Source organism: Lissotriton helveticus, chromosome 11 (assembly GCF_964261635.1).
Source record: "Lissotriton helveticus chromosome 11, aLisHel1.1, whole genome shotgun sequence".
Classification (NCBI taxonomy): Eukaryota; Metazoa; Chordata; class Amphibia; order Caudata; family Salamandridae; genus Lissotriton; species Lissotriton helveticus.
Window position 1 is genome coordinate 155,186,137 of NC_136072.1, and position 20,940 is coordinate 155,207,076.

The 20,940-nt window shown below is 42.4% G+C and overlaps 1 protein-coding gene across 1 annotated transcript in view; it reads left to right on the forward strand.

Moving 5' to 3' along the window:
• The window catches only part of LOC144790753 (uncharacterized), a 752,701-nt gene that overhangs the window by 586,587 nt on the left and 145,174 nt on the right, over positions 1-20,940 (forward strand). Inside the window, exon 19 of the mRNA XM_078665457.1 lies at positions 15,060-15,191. Coding sequence (XP_078521583.1) covers positions 15,060-15,191 — 132 coding nt within the window. The remainder of the gene's footprint in view (positions 1-15,059; positions 15,192-20,940) is intronic.

A 20,940-nucleotide genomic window follows, 5' to 3' on the forward strand; every position in this document is an offset into this window, starting at 1 on the left:
GATGGGCTATCGTTTGAACACCTTCTACTCTCCGGCGGGTCAACCGCGCAATCTAAAATTATGGAGGGCGCTGAGGCAATGCAATTTTCACTGGGAGAGGTTCTCAATGTAATATCTAAGCTGCCATCGGGTAAAGCCCCCGGGCTAGATAAAATCCCAGGAGATCGATTCAAGCACCAACCTAGGGTCTGGGCCCCCTACCTGTTGGAAGTTTATAACGCAATCCTTGGGGGAATGGCGGTTCCTAGTACTTGGCTGGGCGCAGAAATTGTACCAATCTTCAAGAAGGGCTCTCCTCTGCTCCCAGCCAATTACAGGCCAATCAGCCTCATTGATGTTTCACAAAAAATCTTCGCGAGGCTGATACTTGACCGCCTGCAGGAATGGATGACGGATCATTCAATCCTAAGCACGTTCCAGGCTGGGTTTAGGAGCAAGGTCTCAACTACGGACCAAATTTTTCTTCTGGCCCTCCTCTTTTGGAAGACGGTGCGGGTGGAGGGGGGTACGCTGTATACCGTCTTTGTTGACCTCCGCGCAGCCTTTAATTTGATTCCGCGGAGTAAACTATGGACGGTACTCGCCAAACTAGGCATCCCCCTGTTTTTTTAGACATCATTGTTCGTCTACACATACATAATTATGCACAGGTTAGGTGCGGGAGGATGGGTAGCCTTTCAAAAAGATTTCCCGTTGGCAGAGGGGTGAGGCAGGGATGTGTTCTAGCACCGACCCTGTTTTGCCCCTTTGTCAATGGGGTAATCGATTACCTAAATAAGGTCCCCAACACAGATGCACCAAGGCTCGGCGGCAGCAGGGTGCCCGCAATTATGTTTGCGGACGACACCCTGCTGCTGTCGAAATCCCCAATGGGGATTCAGCGTATTCTGGAGGGCTTTGAGGCATTTTGTGGAGAGCATGGTCTCGAAATAAATGCCCTCAAGACCAAGTACATGAATTTTAATCCCCCCAAAAAAACATGCCCCAACCCCTCTATAGGCCTGAACAGGTTAGAAAGAGTCTTTACGTTTGAGTATCTGGGTGTGACCATGAATGATAAATTGGAATGGGGCGATCATCAAGTTAAGTCCCAGCTCAGATTGGCTCAAATAGCAGGGGGGATAATCAGGCTAGTTAACTCTAATAAATCATCTGCTAGACCGTTAGCCCCCCCGTTGGAGATCTATAGACTCCAGGCCAGAGATGCGATTCTCTATGGCAGTGAACTCTGGGGACATGTCTGCAAAAAAGAGCTAGTCATTGCTGAAAACAAGTTTCTCAGACAACTTTTAAAGTTACCGGCTAGCACCCCCCTTCTGCCCCTTAGGTTGGATCTGGGTCTGAAACCTTTGGACGAAGTATTGGGTGTAAAGCCCTTAACCTTTTGGAGAAGATTATGGTCCACTCCTGAGTTAGCCAACTATAGGCAGGAATTGCAGGAAATTCTTGCTCTTCCTACTATAGAGAACATCCCGTGGTTTAAATATCTAAAAACTGAGTTTGCCCGGCTGGGTCTTCCGACCCTGTGGAGTGATCCCGAAGTGGCCTGTCAGGGAATGTCCCGCAAACATCTGGTGGCAACTTTCCACGCATGCAATCTTGCATCTCACACACAGGGTACACGCCCAGATTCCTTGGCTAACACTTTTCTTGGGGTGAAAGATTTCTACAAGTTTGAGTCAGTTCTTGATGACATTTTTCCGAATCTGGCCAGGAAATTATATCTCCAATGGCGGTATGGCACTCTTCCGCTAAGAGCATTTACCAGTAAATGGAAGCAGCACTCCCTGGAAAACTGTCCTGGCTGCAATTGCAGGCTTGAAGATGAATTGCATTTAGTTTTCTTTTGCCCTGCCTACATTGCGGCTAGAAGGTTTTGGATAATTCCACTATGTAAAAATCTAGGGTTTGCTAAATGCTCTGAGGCCTTTAGAATTTTTAAGACTGACCTTTCAAAAGTAACCGTTTTTGCAATGGCTAAATTTCTTGAAGCAGCATGGCATAAGAGATTGCTTTTAATTCCCAGGGCACTTCATCCCTGATTCAGATTACGTATTAGTTTCTGTATAAATTTCTTGTACCAGGTCATTTTATTTAAGATTTTAGCTATATTGTTAAATCGCTTCTAGTTTTAATTCGTAATATTATAGACCGTTTGTAAATAATTAATCAGTACTGATTTACTCAACTGTTTTTACAGTATAGGCTGTTGTGTTTTGGGGCATTCTCTCTTCTGTACCCGTGTGCTATCCCGCTATTGATGTAATACTGATGTCTGAGTTTTGTCTTGTATTAATTTTATGCTGATCTTTTATGGCAAACTGCCGAAATAAAGATTAACGAGTACTCTTTCACATACGTTTACATGTCATTGTGAATAGGCCTCATCACTTGTAACTCCTTATTAAAATTGTAAAGAGGGCACACACCTTTCTATTTATAGTAAGTGTATGTAAAATTTGAATTATTCCTGGAATATGCCAATTTTATTCCATTTTCGATGGTTTGGGACCAAGTCACAAAATTGTTCAATAGTACATTCAAAATATTTGTGTAGTACTTATTCCTGTACTCATATCGGCGTATGTATCAAGCCCTTTTCCCGTTTGCGAACGGGAAAAGGCATTTTGGGATGTATCATTCCAAAAGGGCATCGCAAAATAGGGAAATGCAAAATTTGTGATTCCCTATTTTGCGATTGCATTTAAGGAATCGCAAATTGAGATTCCCCAAATGTGATGCAGGAAGCATCCAAGTTGTGCGATTTTGGCATTAGAAATCACAAATTACCACCAACTTCAAGTTGGTGGTAATTTGCGATTTCCTTGAAAAAAGCACTTTTTTGCATTTTTCAAAGTGCCATGTCGCACACATACATTCCCTTAGGGCATGTATGTGCGCCACGTGTGCACACATACATATTTCAGGGGTGCAACAGGGTTTCCATTTGACACCCTTGTACCCTTGAAATTGAATTCGCAATTTGTGAGTACCTAATGGGTACTCGCAAATTGCAAATGTCTTCCCATTCATTCCTATGGGCCACTAGGCCCATAGGAATGAATGGGAAAGTATTCCTTAATTGCGAATCGAAATTTGCAATCCATAATTAAGGAATATTAAGGAATCACAATTAATATTGTGATTCCCACATACTTTCTGTTTTGCGAGTCCTTAATAGCGATTTGCAAAAAATCGCTATTAACCCCTTCGCTGCGGGGGTTATTCCCTCGCTGTGCTGGCGGGGAGGGGGGCATGCACAGCGCCCCCATGCTCATGATGAGCTCAGCTCGTCATGAGCTCCGGCGCTCCGGTGCAGTGTACAGAATACATAACACATGACAACAATAGACATGGTTGTCAATTACATCAGTGCTTTAGTTAGATCAGGCCCATATGGGTGAAACAAGGTTCTACTGGAGGGATTAGCGCTTTGGCCCTTAATTCCTAACCTCAGTACCATCTTTCTTTTCTATTTCCCACACTAGGAATAAAGTTTCCACAATTTCCTACTTGTGGACATATCTACATACAGTAATATTCTAACATTTATTTCCAACTCCAGCCTCCAGGGAGCCTCAATCTGAAATATCCCAGAATTGGAAATCATGGAAAAGCAGTCTGCTACTGCACCCTCCTATAATCACTGCAAGCAGTTGTGGAATGGCGACTCCAGGGGATGTTGCAGGGTCATCGCATCATGTTGGGTGCGAGTGGATTCTAGGTTCCTCCTGTGTTGGGGTGAAATATCAGCTGAGACACTTTGCCCAGGGGCAGTGCAGGTCAACCGTGACAACTGGCGCCAATCCATCTGTTGCTTTCAGCATTACCTCATGGTCACAGGAACAGTTTCCTGATGCAGTAAAAGCCCATTGTCGCTGCCTCTCATTTTTTGTTTTAACTTTGCAAGCTATCCACTTTCTAAAGCTTCTGCCATTTATACAAATGTGCAGATTACTTACCTTCACGCGTCACTTCTAATATTATGTAAACCCAGAAAGAGAAGGAGAACTCAGTTCTTCTAATTTTTTATGCTGTGTTCTATAACTTTGGAGCAGATCAAGTTGTTCACATTACCCACATGACAAAAAAGGTGCAAGGTGTAGTTGTATCTTTATCACTACTGTAAAATGTTATTTAATATGGTATTGCTTGGTTTAACAAGCATATGATCTCATGGGTTAGTATAAACCACAACTGTGCACTCTTTGATAGTTTAATATTGTGAGTGTGTAACATTCATTTAAAATATGTTAAATTTGGAATTGCATGATGTATACGTAGCTTTTAAGTAAATGTCCCGTCCAGGGAAGACATGGCTTGGCAGTTCGGGCTGGACTGTTCCCATGACGCACAGGGTCAGACTGATTTGCATATGGCCATGTCTGAACTGGGGTGGCGGAGCGAGCTAAACAATAATGATGGATTAAACCCAGATCAGTTGACTGGGGGTGAGTGCTTGCAATGTTCAACACTCCATCCATCATCCCCTGGGAATCAGTGATAGTGACAATGATTGAGAATGACAGTGGATGATTGACTGTATGAGTGAGTCAGAGTGAGGAAAAAGAGGGTCAGTGAGAGTAATATTGAGTGCAAATGAGTGAAAAAGTATGATTAAGTAAGAGTGAATCTGAGTTAGAGTGAGTGCAAATGAATGAGTGTGAATGAGTCAGAGTGAGTGATAAGTGAGTGAGAATGAAAGAGTACGATTGAGTGCAAGTGTGTGTGAGTAGAAAGCTATTAGTGAGTCCGAATAATAGTGAGTAAGTGCAAGAAAGTGAGTGGCAATGAATGAGTGAGTTGAAGTGAGTGACACGAATAAGTGAGAGTGGGTGAGAATGAGCGTGAGTATTTGTGAGTGTGAGTAAGAATGAGGTATTATGCTTGGGAGTCTGCTGTTTGCCCTTGCTTACAGAAAGATATTCTTATCTAACAGAGGTTTTTATGGTGAAATAATGCCACTGTAAATGTGGAGGTCATCCTTAGAATGACAAGCACCTGTGACAAAGTACTGACACTGGCACACTGAAGGCTGTTCTTGGCATCATGAGCACCCATGGTAAAATACTGTTACTGGCATACTAGAGGTCATTCTTGCCATATAGAGTACCAGTGAAAAAATGCTAAGATTGACACACTTGAGGAAATTCTGGACATGGGGACACCATTAGCAACATGCTGGCATAAGCACATTGGAGCTAATTATTGGCATAAAAGACAACAACTGTGGCACATGGGCGGGGGAAACCATGACAAAATGCTGACCCTGGCATACTAAGGTAATTTTTGACATAAGGGTCACCCATGGTGTGTGGATGGCATTAATGCACAAATTCTGGTTCTGGGATATTGCATTTAGTTAGTTATCTTAGACGGCACCAATGGCATATGGGGAGCACCCATGACAGCATGCTGATCTTGGCAAAATGGAGGTAATTTTTGGCATAAGGGAGGACAAATAGCACATTTGAAAAAAAAGGGGTTCAACTTTGAGGGAGTGTCAGGCTTCTTTAGAATGGCGCACCAGTAAAGGATCTGAATATTTAACGAGTGTCCTTTCAAAGCCTATGATTTTTGCATGTTTATGTTAAAGCTGTGTTCTACAATGCATCATTTTTCTCACGCTCACTACAATTCAGGGCTGGTGATTTGCCCCAGTTTCTTTTAGAGATCATGTCAGCACTCTAATATAGGTGATAACTTTGACATTTGTCTGTGTTGTTCTGTTATAATAATCATGCAGTTATTATGGAACTTTATCAGTGATACATTGGGGCCGATTACGATGCCATAGGACACGGCTCTGACCCTCGGTCAAGCCCTTCCTACGGCATCGTAATCAGCAGTTTGGATTCATTTGTCACCGACCCATTCGGATGGAGTCAGTTGGAAATGAATCCAAACTGGATTTCTGAATGGCTTCCGATGGGCTCTGAGAGCCCATCTGCCATTTGGAAAGTCTCCTGCCATCCCAAGGGCAGCTCATTCCGCCCGAGGGATTCCAATGTTGGATTCCGACATCCTTTCAGTGCCGGCCTTTCCGACACAGAAAGGCTGTTGCAAGTCGACATTGGGGGCCCCCAGCATTGCCTCCATGGGTGCAAGGCATCTTAATGGTGGCCGAAGGGACACCTATGGTGACCCCCTATTGATCCCTGCACCCGTGGCAGGCACTTTGAGATGTCTGCCACGCAGTGCACCGATGACCTGCACCTCTTCTCTTTACAATGAGAGCATGCATTCCGGGCAGAATGCATTCTGTCATATCCTAATGGCTGGGTTGGGACCGCTGACAGGAGGTCGGTGGGTCCCAGTACTCAATCGATCTCGGACAGACTCAGTTCCGTCCGACATCAAAATCGGCCCCTTAGTGTGATGTAATCAGGGTTAAGATCATGTGACTTCATTATCTAGGGATATTCTGGGTCAAGGCTCATATTATGTCATTACCTTTGATGTTATGACGCTCAAAGGGCTTGTGGTGTCACTTGCCCTACCCTTTGCATTTTGGTGAATTAATTTCCATGTGTTAGCTCCATCCATAAAGCATATTGCATAAGCAATGTTGCTGCAAAACTGGAGAAACTTAAACCTCAATATTCCCCAGGAGAGCAGGCTTTAGCGGTGTTGGCGCCTGTTGTGAGAATCCTTTTTGGCACCCCACAATAACAACCTCCTCCAAGGATTCTCTCTCCATAGCCCTTCTCTCATATGGATTTTATTTGTTTTATAGTGCTACTCATACCAGTGTAGGGTGTCTCAGCACTTTACAACAGCCACATTGTACAAAGATAATGAATCATATGTGTGTGAATAAATCCATAGGAAATTTTACATAAGACAATAAGGTTTTCAAGGTGTAGGAATCACATGTCATACATAAGAGTGTTTGGTCTGGAGAAGCACAAATTCAGTATTTAAAATTTACCACAGTTGGTTTTACTAATAAGAATGTATTTCAACCCAAACTAACCCTTTTTAGCAGCATTGGGATAATGAGAGACTGGGGGAAAAGCATGACATTCTAAACTATACCAAGCAGTTTGCATGCAGCTCTTCGATGACATCTCATAGGTCACTGTACTATATTAGGATTGTAATTTATGAACTGCAAGTAAGAAAGAATCTCTGTGACAAAAACAGTAACCCAGTGAGCTATCTACATGAAATATACTTCTGTGATCTGCATAATGCACGTTCTTTGCAGTAGGCATGTTGACCTTCTGTGCTACTGTATGATGAGTTAAAACTGCAACTAGAAAAAACCCATCTGTTTCTAGCAGGAACACTAATCACCAGAGTTATCTAAACATGTTTCTTGTTGCCTGAAAACTGCTGGACATGCACAGAACTCCACAGCATGTGCTTTTAAACCCATAAGTTATTTTTAAACATGGCACCGGAGGTCAGCATCAGGTGGTGCTGACCTGTTCGCATCGCACTAAAGACGGCAATGTTTCCCATCTGGAGGCTTCTGATCAATTTCAGCCCATTGTATCGCTCACTGATCAATACAATGGAAAAAACACTGGGGAAGATAGCTCAATAGGCAATTTCCTCAGTCCCAACTTTAGTTCTGAACCCAACAAGTGTGTTAGACTTGGCATCCTTGGCATGATTTCCCACTAACTGTATTCCTTCAGCCCTCCTATTTTTTGCTGACTTCGTTTTTGCTGGCCTAAAGACTCTGCACAGGTTACCACTGCTAACCAGTGCTAAAGTGCTGGTGCTCTTGCCCTAAAAGTTGTCAACATTTGCTTATACCCATTTGGCATATCTAATTTACTTATAAGTCCCTCGTAGCATTGCACTAAAGCCGCCCAGGGCCTGTAGATTAAATGCTACTCGTGAGCCTGCATCACTGATTGTGCCACCCTCTACAATGGCCCTTTTTACATATCTCGGGCCTGCCATTGCAGAGCCTGTGAGTGTAAATGTAAATGTGGTTGAGCTTATATAGCGCACAGCTACCCGCAGTGGGTGTCCCGGCGCTTGCTTAGGGAACCCTTCCTGGTATTCCCCTGTGAGATAGCAGGCTATCCACAAGGTGAAAGTCAGGCATCCCGCCGCGAGGGGCCGTTGTGGAGATTAAGCAAGCTATTGCCCAGAGTCGCAGAGTGTGAACCTGTGAGTCGAGGAGGCACCGGGGCAAGAATTATCGAGTCCGTGGAATTTTTTTAGCCCAAGACCCCGCCGAGGCGGGGAATTGAACCCTGGTCCAGGACCGATCTCAGCTTCCGGGTCTGCTGCCTCTAACCCCTGAGCCACACTTCTCCACTGTGCAGTTTAAACTGCCATTTTGACCTGGCAAAATAAACCTTTTAGCCAGACCCAAACGTTCCTTTTTAATACATATGTCACCCCTTGGGTAGGCCCTGGCCAGCCCAGAGGGCTGGGTGCAATGTACTTAAAAAGCAGGATATTTACGTGTAAGTTGTACATGTCCTCGTCGTGAAAAACTCTAAAATTTGTTTTTCACTAATGCAAGGCCTATCCCTCCCACAGAATAGCACTGGAGTTGCGTTATTGCATTTTATAAGTGTAATTTCAAAATGGGAAGTGATAACTGGTTCATGTTTGGTGTGTCTGGAATCCAAATTTGAAATCCTAACTTATGGTGGAGTCGAATTTTAAATTACAATTCTGAAAATGCCACTTTTAGAAAAAGTTTGACACAGTGAAATGGGGCAATCCCTTCATTTAGCAGTGCGGAGGAGAGATACGGTAAGTCACGCACAATTTTTGCATCTTTTAGAAAATTGGCATTTTCTTGCCTTGCCATTTGGTGCCTGCAGCCTATCTCTGATCACATGACTGGGTGTAGTTGGCGGTTTGGCATTGTGTATTCCTCCTAGACAGACACACACAATGGGAGCTTAGGTGTGAATGGTTGGGGCATCATTTAGAGGATGGGAAAGAGGAGCTGGGCCAAGCTTCACTTACATCTGAATATGCTGTGTCCTTTCTCCACACAACGACTGCATGCCCCCTGTAGTGAGTCTGTAGCCAGGGCCATGAAAGAAATGCACCTGTGCACTTCAGAGGCATGCATTTAGAAGCTTCTCATACTTCAAAGGCACAACTGTGTATAAAAGAAGGACCTCAGACAACACCACCAGAGTATGCTTCTGAGCCTGTGGATAGTCTACCAGGAAGAAGGACTTCTGTGCTGCTGAAAGGACTGCCACTCTGCTGGACTGCTCCCCTGAAGGAGCTACTGCCCTGCTGTGCTTACTTACTTCCTGCTGCCCTCTTGCCTGGGGAGAAAGAACTTGACCTGCAACACATCCAGAACCCAGGAACCTGGAGTGATTCAAATGGTTAGGCTGCTGGCCTTCTGATCTGAGCCTCTGGGGCATATAATGCTCCCCAGCAGCTCCTGGACCTGTCTTCAGTGAGTTCCTGGCTCCCAAGTGGTGCCCGTCAGGTTCTGGACACTTGGTGTGGTTCTACAGGTTCTTTGTTCTCTTTGCTACCACAAACAGGCCCGTTTGCAGCGGACCTGCACCACTTGTACTGAAAATCAGCGCAAGCCGCCGCAAGAACTTTTTAGCACAGCAGTACCGACAGCCCTGCGGGGACCACTAAAGCAAAGCTCTAGCCCACCCATCCCCGACACCAAAGCCTGCTCTTTGCGTCATGCCAACCACCACATGCAACGCTCTCCTTGCTCCATGAGACCCTCTACAGTGGAAACAGGACCCTTGGCCCAAAACTTGACATGGTAAAACTTCACTGGGACTAATCTGGGACTGTGTCCAACCCGCCCTCCATCACGGTCGGCCAAAACTTTTGACTTTAACCCAGTCCAGCATGACCAGATAGCTGCAGTTGGTGCTTTATGCTTTTAGGTGCTATGCTGTAGTTTGTTTTTAAAAAATTCATAACTCCAGTTCGACTAATTGGATTTTTGTCATTTTGGTCTTGCTTTATTTATTCAATTAAGCTCTATCTTTCTAACCTGATGTGCCATCTTTTTGTGTGGTGTTTCACTGTTTTACTGTTTGAAGTTGCATAAATACTTGACACATTGCCTCTAAGTTAAGACTAACTGCTCTGTGCCAAACTACCAGGGGCTTGAGCTCAGTTTAATTTGGGTTTGCTTGCGCCTTACTCAGTAGCGGCTGGTGTAGGGGTGGAGTGGCGGGGGAGACGGCGGAGGTGGGGAGGAGGTTAGGAAAACAAATACACATCAAAAAAACTAATACATACAACTTACTTTCCAACTGCTTCTCTTTTTAGTGTCCTCGCTGTTGCTCAGGCTCCAGATGCGGCCTCCTTCTTCCTCTCGGTGCCGACTTGGCCGGAAAGGGAAGGACTTTCGCCCAAGTTCATTGTGCAACCAATCAATCCTGGTGATGCACCACAGCTCCACCATTGGTTGTAGCAGGATAACCCAGCGCTCATTTTGAGGCTGGGGGCTTGCGACTGCAATCCCTCAGCTGTTTCTCAGCCTTGGGCGTGTAGGCTCTAAAGTGCGCAGGTCAGATTGGTTGGCTGTAGGCAGCCGGCCAATCTGATCTGTGCACTGGCAGGCGGTTGCATTCATAGTGCAATTGCACTAATCAGTTCCACCCCTTGCTATTGCACTGCAATGCACAAGCCTGGGACACATTAATAAAATGGTATTTATTACCATTTTATTAATGTGTGTGCCTGCTGCATTCACAGTAAGCGTGGCGATGCTCCTCTGCCATAACGGAGGAACCGCTGCTGGCCTTACTCTGACTTGCGTTGTGGTTGCTGCTTGACCAGGGCTTACACCCCAGTCAACCAATAACCCAATTTCTAACAAAGTGATTCAGAAAACTTCGGATGCTAAACTATTTACACTTGCCTTTAGCTGAAATCATCTTAGGAGAAGGATGATGACTAATTAATTTTGGACATACTTACTCAAATGTTCGCTGCCATCAGCTACTTTTTTGAACCCATTGCATGCTTATGATGGAACCAAGCCCTCATGAGCCAGGGGCGGCGTGTGCTCATGACCGTGTGGTTCCGTCATGCTGCTGCCGCTCCGCCACGCGGCATTAATTCCCTGCCTGTGCGGACGAATTAATGTGCGGGCGGGGTCATGATGGAACCACGCCGTCATGAGCACACGCCACCCTTGACTCATGATGCTGTGATTCCATAATGTGCACCTCAGTGCCGCGCTCACCCCGATCCCCGCCCGCACCGCGGCGAACTTTGCATGGCAGCGAAGGGGTTAATCACTCTTTTCAGCGCTCTCAAGTAAACAAAATCATATACGACGCACTTTAGAAAACTCATTAATAAGTAACTGAACAAAACTTTAAATCATTCTGTAAGCATTTCCGCTTCATGTAGGAAAATAATTCTCTTTTTTTACACAACTTCCCCCAGTGGCGGTCATCACCGAAGCAGTCTCCATTCCATTAACATCCAAAAATGTGTACTTGTAGATTCTATCATTTGTGCTGCGGTTGTTCTTAAGCACATCTGTGTTTCAGTCAATCATAAAAATGCCCTTTGTGTTGTTTCGATCAGTGTGTGCACCAGGGACATTCGGCATAAATTGTGGACAGAGATACGACTATGCAGAGGCCATGTGTGATGCAAAAACCGGCCGCTGTTTGTGTCCTGCTGGGAAAACTGGACTCTCTTGTGAAAACGGTGAGCACGATTCCGGTTTTCAAATACAAATAGTTTTGGCAGAATAAATTGCTCGACTAAAACTACTTGACATGTGTCTAACCACTTTTAATATTATCCGCTGTGTTCTTTCACAGTAATAAATTCAACATTTAACGTTTTAGATCATTTTCGGGTGCCACTCTAAGAGGAAAAGCTCCATTTTGAGATGCTACGAGTCGAAAAACATAAAAGCATCGTTCTCATAAATTTCCCATAAACACCAAACTGAAAAAATAAAATAATTGTATATTTCCTACTAATTTCAGGTATAACAACAAACTGCGCGTTTTAATGTCAGGAGACCTGTTGCTTTCGTCCGATGTAGGGAACAACATTTTTATGTTTCATATGGCATTGCTGATTCTAAATATTATACACTTGTGCTGAAACCCTGAATAGAAATGTTATTGTAGCTGTAATTTGATAGGTGGAAATATACGAACCGGGAACAACATCAGTCCTGGTAAATGTTGTCACACTAAGCCGAAACTGCATAAAGCAAACACTGCGAGGGAGGAGGCATGGGGTGTTTTCCCCCAAGAAAAATTTGAAAGGGAACAGAAAAATGGCGCATTTTACAACCCTTTTTCCTCATATGCTCCTTTTCTGTTCACTCCTCCTTTCATCTGCTCTCTCTTGTCCTCCTTCCTCTAAATGTAGCATCCCTGAATTAATCTCTTAGACGTTTCTTCTGCTTCCTCCCTCCCTCACTCCCAATTGCAAGAAGATTGTTTTACAGATGTGGGGTGAGTAAGTTTAGAAAAGGTTAAGAATTGCAGGAAATGGTTATTCAGAAGGAGAGTTTATGATTTGGAAGGAGGGGTTATGGTCAGTGGCATGACATCAGTCCCCGCAGCCCCTGAGGTGCGGCTGGGCCCCCAAGCTGCGGGGGGGGGGTCCTCTCCGACATTGGCAGCGGACCCCTGCCCTGAGAGCTCCTGACCGGGCCCATGGGGGATGGGCCAGATTCATGTACTTTGCAGGGGCCCCACTCAAGTTTCATTACGTCACTGGGTATGGGTTATTAGCTAAAGTATAGGAGAGAGAAAGGTGGGGAGGTGTATTAGTCCAGAGTTTTTTATTCCCTGTACACCAATAATCTAACTTTAAAAACACCACCCATGCAGAGGACACTCTAGCTGCTAATATAGAACACATTATTGCTGGCTAACAAGATACAGCCGATAAAGCACAGTGGAAGCACAACACAATGGACCAACGTCCACCATGTTGCCATTGTGGACAGGGAATTGACAACGTTAACACCAAAACTGTGCAAAGTTATTTCTGCAAGACAGCCAATTGCAAGCCATTTACAGAAATAGGTGTGCACTGGGGGCCGAAGGAAACTCTGCAGCAATAGGAACTGTAAGCATAGAACTGCTGAGATAGTGAGGGGTCAAAGTGGTCCATTTCCTAATGAAATCTTTCCAATACTGTTTATTTTATCAAGCAACAATGCACAATAATCGGTGTACAAGCAGGTTAACAGTCCTCGATGTGTGCTACCTAAATTGAATTAATTTCGAACACCAATTAAAAATTGGCCCTCTTGGCTTTCCAAGGCCTACCCCGGGGGTGACATCTTAAAAAGGAAGGTTTGGGCTTAGCAATACGTTTATATATCGAAATGTCAGTTTAAAAACTGCACACACAGGCTACAATGGTAGGCCCGAGGCATGTTTAAAGGGCTACTTAAGTGGGTGGCAAAATAAGTGCTGTAGGCCCACCTGTAGCCTTCAATGTATAGGCCCTGGGTATATGTAGTGCCACTTTACTAGGGACTTATAAATACATTACAAATAAGCTAATTTGGAGACGCCAATGTTACCATGTTTTAAGGGTTGAGCACATGCACTTTAGAACTGGTGATCAGTGGTAAAGTGTGCAGAGGCATAAGGCCAACAAAAACGAGATCAGCAGAAAAATAAAAGATTAAGGCAAAAAGTTTGGGGGAAGACCTACCTAAGGCTGATAAGTCTAACAAAAATCTACAGGAGAAAATGCAAAATATCATAGGGTTGATCTGAAAATGTGACAGACAATCCAGCAAGCCAATGTCTGATGAACGTTTCCACAAACAAGCCAGTAGCTGAAAGGTCTGACCCAAACTCGTCTCTGAATATTGTGTTCTATGTTGTATCTAGCGTGTTGTGGTGACATGAGATCTGGCAACAGCTAAAGCCATCTGTAGCCAGAACTTTAAAAAAAACTAAGTAAAAAGTACCTTTGCTCTCTTTGAAACCTGGTATAACAATATCTGTGGTCCATCAATAAAGTGGATAAATGCAAATTCAAACAGAGGAAAATTAGAATATGCCAGTAACATACTTAGTACATGGTCTGCAATAGCTGTCGCTAAAAAAGGAGCGCTGATTCACAAAAGTATTTATGAGTACAGGAAGTAGCACTACAAGAGTACTCTTTCACATATTGTTACATGTTTTGTGAATCGACTGCAAAAGATCCAAAACTCTATCAGTAAAAATGCGAAGAGGACATAGTAGTTTTTAGGTGTACGTACTGTATCTGAATGTTCCCTGAATAGTCTAATTTTTTCCTATTTCAGATGTTTCAAAGCCAATTGATGAAGGCATGTAAGGGCATATAAAATGGATGACAAAAGTACTACTTCACACTCATAAATGCTTTTGTGAATTCGCCCTGCTGTTTTTTAATTCAAATTTCCCTGCACACTTACTTTTATAACAAGGGAAATGCCCTATCCCAACCAGTACTTCTTTCTGTAAAGATTTTTTTAAATTTTAGTTTGATCAATTGTTTGAGTAATCGATCCTTTACTTAATTTGTACATAGCACTTATTCAACAGAGTTCTCATGTTGCTTGAGTTTAGTATCCTTTTGCTATAATGTTTCATCTTAGGGGTTTTATTTTATCTTCTGGAATTTTAGCAAGATTCTATTCTTCCATATTTCCCAATGATAAATCACTAGGAGAACCCTGTTTCATGCTTGATCTATCAAACAGTTTACAGCAAACAATTGATTTGTATGTTCTCTGTGCTTTACTATCCAGCATTTGTCTTTCCGTTTTGTCACTGTATCCTCAAAAACCTTAAAGGAAGTCATAATTACCTGTGATCCTACTTACATTAAAGGTGAAAGCTGGTCATATTGTTTATGATTGTTAATTAAGAGTTTAGTTGTTATTTCTATGTGTAGACTTCTCATTACACTGCAAAAGTATAAATGCCATATTATACACATCTTCCTTTTAAACCCATGGCATTATCCATTGAAATGTATGCAATATACAGAAAATGTTAACCATAATGTGTGTATAAAAGCAGAGTATATGCCCTATGTGTCACATCAGCTTTATTATGGAAACTCTGATAGGTATTACTGTACTAAAATAACTTTTTTTTTCTTAGATTGTAATGATGGTATGTGGGGGACAGGTTGCCAGTTCAACTGTAAGCCTTGTGAAAATGGAGGGAAGTGTAATAAGGAAACTGGAAACTGCGATTGTCCTGATGGCTTCTTTGGAAAATCCTGTAATTTGCGTAAGACCTTAAATGTATTCCAATTTAAAAATGCTTTAGTAAATGATTTATAAAATATATTCATGATTGTTGTCTATGGTTTAAAAAGATATTTAGGGTCATTATTGTTTTTAATATTTAAGTCTTGTGCGCTATTCTGAAAGCCATTGATCATTTTCATCTAAAGGAGACATAGTTGTTTCTCTAATACAAATTGTATTTTTCTAAGCAGAGCTGAGAAGGCTAATACTGCAGACAAGAGTACCATCAGAGTATCACACTCTATTTCAGAGCTGGCTCAGTTTAATATATTGTCCTGAGAGCATCCCAGAAGCCAAGTCTACATTTCGGGAAATTAAGCAGTAAACAAACACGACTTCACTGATATACTCATCCAAGATGAACACAGTAAAAGCCAATTATGTCTAAGACAAATGATAGAAAGAGGCACCTATTGCTAAACATGAATAAAGAGAAGAGTTTCCATCAAAATAAAAGAGAAAAATCAGCTCTCCTGAAGGTCCTTTTTCTGGCCAGACAAAAGCAATAGCATGCAAATACACAAATAAGCTACTGAAGTGCATCTTCGATGTTAGCACCATCAGAAAATGGCAAGAGATAATGTGTCAGTTCCAAGACATTCACTGGCCAGGAATCTTCAAGCCTTGGAATTTGTGCTGTCGTACTTGAGACCCCTGCATCAGCTACAACGAAGGTGCCTGTTCACTCTTGTCAATCAAATCTTGCAACAAGAAATGTGAAGGAGGCAGCAGTGATTACTGCTGTGTCCAAATGTCAAGATGAAAACTTGCATGGAATGGAGTAAGACTAGCATAACTATCCAAAGAATGACCTCCTGGAGGCATACTCACATGAGGAAAATAGCAGAAGGTTCCATAGTTATGAGAGAGGAAGATCAAAACTCAAAGAAAAAGAGTGTACCACTAACTCTTAGTGTTTTAGCATCACACTGGCACGAAGAGCACCACATTAAAATTGTGGGAGACGGCCCTATTCTGTAAAGAACCACACTGAACGTTAATTAAACACAATCCTATTTCTGAATTTAGTGTCCCCATGGCCATTCGCAGAAACAAATCCATTCAACTATTGATCACTAAGGTACCTGGTACAATCATATCCAAGCTCTCCCACCCTTCCACTGTTGCTTTGATGGTAGCCTTCTACCCCACTTTTTTAAAGTATCATAGCATGATTTGTGGTTTGGTGAAGGATGGTTTCAGTCAGTTCGTTTTTATATACAAAAGGTTTCTACTGTTAGGATGCAAAAACACATTTTTATTTGACTAATAGGTTTGCCTATTAATGACATAACGCCTATAGGAATCGAAATGCGGGCTATTTAGGTAAAGGACAATCTGTTGATATCAGCTATGATTGAGGAGTCCCACTGGCAAAACATAAGGACTCACAAAGGCAAACCTGTGTTTCCCTTAAGGTATCCATGGCGGTACACCATTCATAGCTTGGCTTCATTTTCAAGTCAATGCTCCATAGAAATATGTGTGATGCACTGTGTTTCACAAAAACAACCACATAAAAAAAATATATTCAACTTAAATTTTCAAAGCAGGTTTAGTAAAACAGGTAAACATGTAGCTTGCAAATAAATTGGACATTGGTTAGATATTTGAATAATACAAAAAAAACTAACCATTCTAAGTGGAAAACTAGTAAAACATAATAAAATCCACTTGTGGAATGCAGTCTCAAGTAAAGCTCCCTCGGAAATGCACACAGTCAGATATTTATTTGTTGACTGGATTAGTAGAAGCTTTTCTGGAAGCTGATTTACCACAGTGAGTGAATCCTGTTACCTTTATCTGAAGAACGAGAACCATTAGGTGAAATTCTCTTTACAGAGATAAATAACGTAAAGCGAGACAAGGTGGTTTTTGTAAATGGTGAAGGTGTGCCTTTTGTGGAAGGATGCTCCTGGATCATATTAGTCGTCGGAATCCTAAAAGGGTGGTACATTTTCTCACAATAAATGGTTTGCGCGCCACAACGAAATTGCTATCAACAATTTGTTTCAAAGCATAAAGAGAATAACACTCTATCTGAGATGTGCATATAAAGACCGCTTGCCTAAATCCAATCTGAATTCCCCTTCTACTGCATGCATAGTGACTCATTGGTCTTTTACGTCCTGGAATGATATTGCATTGGTTACAAAATGTAACAATGTTTCCTGTTATCAAAATATCAAGTAAAGCTGAGGTCTTACTTGGAAATTATTTAATAATTCTATCCAGCACAAAAAAAATATGTCTTTTCATTTCATCTAGAAAGGTGGGCCACCCTGATTTGATTTTGCAAGTTGCACTTTATCTATCCAGATTTTAAAATCAAGTCTATGAGCTTGATTCAGAGTTTGGTAGGTAGGTTACTCCAACACAATCATGATGGAGTACCTTGTCCTGCACACCCCCGGTCCGCCTGCTGCATCATGAGTTGAGCAGACTTCCAGTTTTCTGGCAGCAGTGCCCCAGCTAGCTTCCCCATCAGAAAACTTCCTTTGTTGACCCGCAGAATAGAGGGTCATTGGAATAAGGCCAACAGCCCACCCTTCCTAATGAGAGCAGATAGTATGTTGTCTTTTTTTGTTGTCCGTCTCGGAACAGAACAACAAAATACTGACCTTCACCCCCCCGGGAGAAACTTCCAGAGTGTGAGTGCCATTAGTTTCTTTGTTTTTCAGAAACAAACTCTTACTTTTGGAGTCGGTGTTTGAAAAACAAAAAATGTTGGTGTGCAGCCACCAAAATCCATGTATCAAAGTTTCAGTTTTTTCTCAAGAGCCTTTTGGGCGGCGGATCCTTAGACATGATTTTTACTTCAAATGAAAATTGGAAAGCTAGGCAGCCTTTATTATATACTTCTATAATTTGTGAGACGTGGAGAAAACTGAAGGATGATAATGAAGGATTTCGGAAACAAGATCTTCATTTCACACAAAAACAAGAATTGTTATAAAAGCAAGAATGCCTTCAATATAGACTACCTTTAATTTATATGAAAAGGAAGATGAGAAGTCAAATGAGTCTAAACCTTCATTATTAAAGACTACTTTGCCATACACTTCATCAAAAGAAATAAAAAATATCCAGCTCCAGTGACTTTAATGAGAAATCATTGGGAAGAAAGGGAATGTGCTAGGAATAAGGAGCAACACAGAGTTCAAGAAGGGTGGGTAGAGGTGGAAGGAGTAACATAAGTTTAAATGAAAAAGCATGAGACAATGGAAAGAGGATGGGTCTGGACAAATGAATAAAAGTGAGGATTCAGCAAGGGTATAATGAGCAACAAACAGAGGAAGGATAGCAGAAGGAGGGTATGGAAGAAAGGAGAAAAGGACGCACATACACAGAAAAGACGGCATAGTGGAAGGGAAGAATTATACGGGGTGTGGCGGGGCATTGAAGGGCAGCACACAAGGAAAAGAAGAAGTGAATGAGAGTTGGTGGTAGGTGTTAGAAAAGAATATTGAGATACATTGGAAGTGAGAAAAGAGATGAGGAAAAAGAAGGAGTTGTGGTGGAAAGTACAAGAAGCAAGACACATGGAAAAAGTGTGAGGACAGAGAACAAGAATTGAAGAGCTGCAAAGAGTTTTCCAGTTGTAAAATAGTCCCTCTTCCAGTACAGGGCAGGCACTCCAGTGGAGGAGAAAAGATACACACTAACATCCAGTAGTGTCAGCTGAAAGAGAAATACTCAGGCGCGTCCGGCACGGGTAAGAGCGGTGAGGCAGGGTAGGGTGGGGTGTGAGAGGTGGAAGTCGGCTGATAACGAGATAGGTAAAAAAATTAAACCACTTGCCTTGTGTTTACGCATCACTGAGCCGGCAATGCGACGATCACAAGGTAGGCGTTTTAATTTTTCTTTATTTTACCTATCCCTTCGTCTGTAGACTCCCCGCCACCCCACCCTTCCCCCACCCCACCATTATTACCTGTGCAGGCCGTGCCTGGAAATACTCCTCTCGACCTGAGCCAAGATGCCATTCACAAAGTCTCAAGCCAGTGACTGAAAGATGTTGGTCAAAAATTCAATGGCTACATGGGCTCGACACTTAGCCAAACTGTCAAACCTGGACCATACACAGCATACATACATATTTTGCAAGTGCTGTTAATTCTCACCTCTTGAGAGCTGCCCTCTTTAAAATGTACTGCTGTAAAAATCTGCACAAACATGTAATATTCCTAGTAGACAACCCACTGAAATTATTCTTCAGTTAAGTTTCTTTTTCTGTTTTTATTTTTGTGACTATGGTCATTAAAGACTTCACGGGGTATCATGTTTTAAGGCTCACCAAGATAAAGAAATTTGCAGGTAAAGTCTGCTAAAGAACTTTTTAAGATTGTGTGTCAGTCACATTGATTATCAACACTCAGATGATTCTAAATAATACTGCATATCACTTGTCACTTACAGTTAAATTAGAGCAAATGCAGAAAGTAGATAGATTGTATGTTTATTTGGGTATTGGTATAATGCAAGGTACTAGTGCTGGTGTGCAATTCACTGAATGGATACGCTCAACCCTATCTAAAATTAATCCATGTTTGCCCATAAAGACAAAAGCATGGCAATGATATTTGCCTTTTGGAGTTTGCTCATTAGTGATGTGTGGCATTCTATTTCACAAGATCTGAAAAATATTCCAAGTTTGTTACCCTTTTGGAGGAATATGCCTCTATAGAAAAGGTTATGTCTGACTTTATTATTTTATGATGCCTCCTTTGTCTTTGCTTGCTGTTTTTTGCCTTCATCTCCTGATTCTGAACCTCTTGGAGAGCAAACACCTTCTGAATGAGGCTATGGTTATTGAGTGTGTAACAAAAAAATAAAAAACAAAACAAAAAAATATTTAAAAAATGTGTTTTGGCAAATGCCCCACATCACATCCACCAAACTCTAAATCAATCACCTTCCATGTTTGCACACCCTGAATAAAATGCAGAATCTGTGTATCATAAAACTATATTTGTGCATGCTGCTTAGTGTCAGTCAGAAAGTGGTGTCACCTGATGGGCAGCAGAGTAATATGTTGTGACTTCACTCAAACTCAGGTAGCCACAAAGAGCCAAGGGATACTGGTACAGGACACGGATTGTGTCACTGATAATGGTGTGTGTGTGTATGTGTGTGTGAGCAGGAGGTGGGGGCAGCAATTACCTGCACCTCCACAAGGGGTTAGTGTGGGTGGTCATGGCAGGCTAGAGTTGCCTGGTAATTCACAGCACAGCCCTGACAGGACTTCCTGAACTGTACCTGGGATACCTGCACCCTACAAGGGTGAAGCAGAGACTGCATCCAATCCCATGGAATCAGCCAGTGTGTCCTTCCCGTGCAAAACCAAGGAAAGCAGTCAGATTAGACAATTGTTCTATCTCACTGTAGAGTTCAGAACAGCCACACTCAAATGCTTGCACACTGATATGATGAGTACTGTGATATGCCTCAAGCATTTCGTAAAATTTTCTTTGCCTCCACCCTGTAGCCTTTTTGTAGCAGAAGCCTCACTACCTCATTCTGAGATTAGCAAGACCGTTTGTGCTCTTTTTCTGCAACGCTGAATATTGGACTTAATGCTAAATTACAACATTTTGAATCTGTCCTATTAATATATTTGAGGCAAAATGTATTGGATTTATATTTTCATTTTCTGTTCCCAGGATGCCCCGTTGGGTACTTTGGCAGGAACTGTATGCAGCATTGTAGCTGTGATAACAATGCTGCCT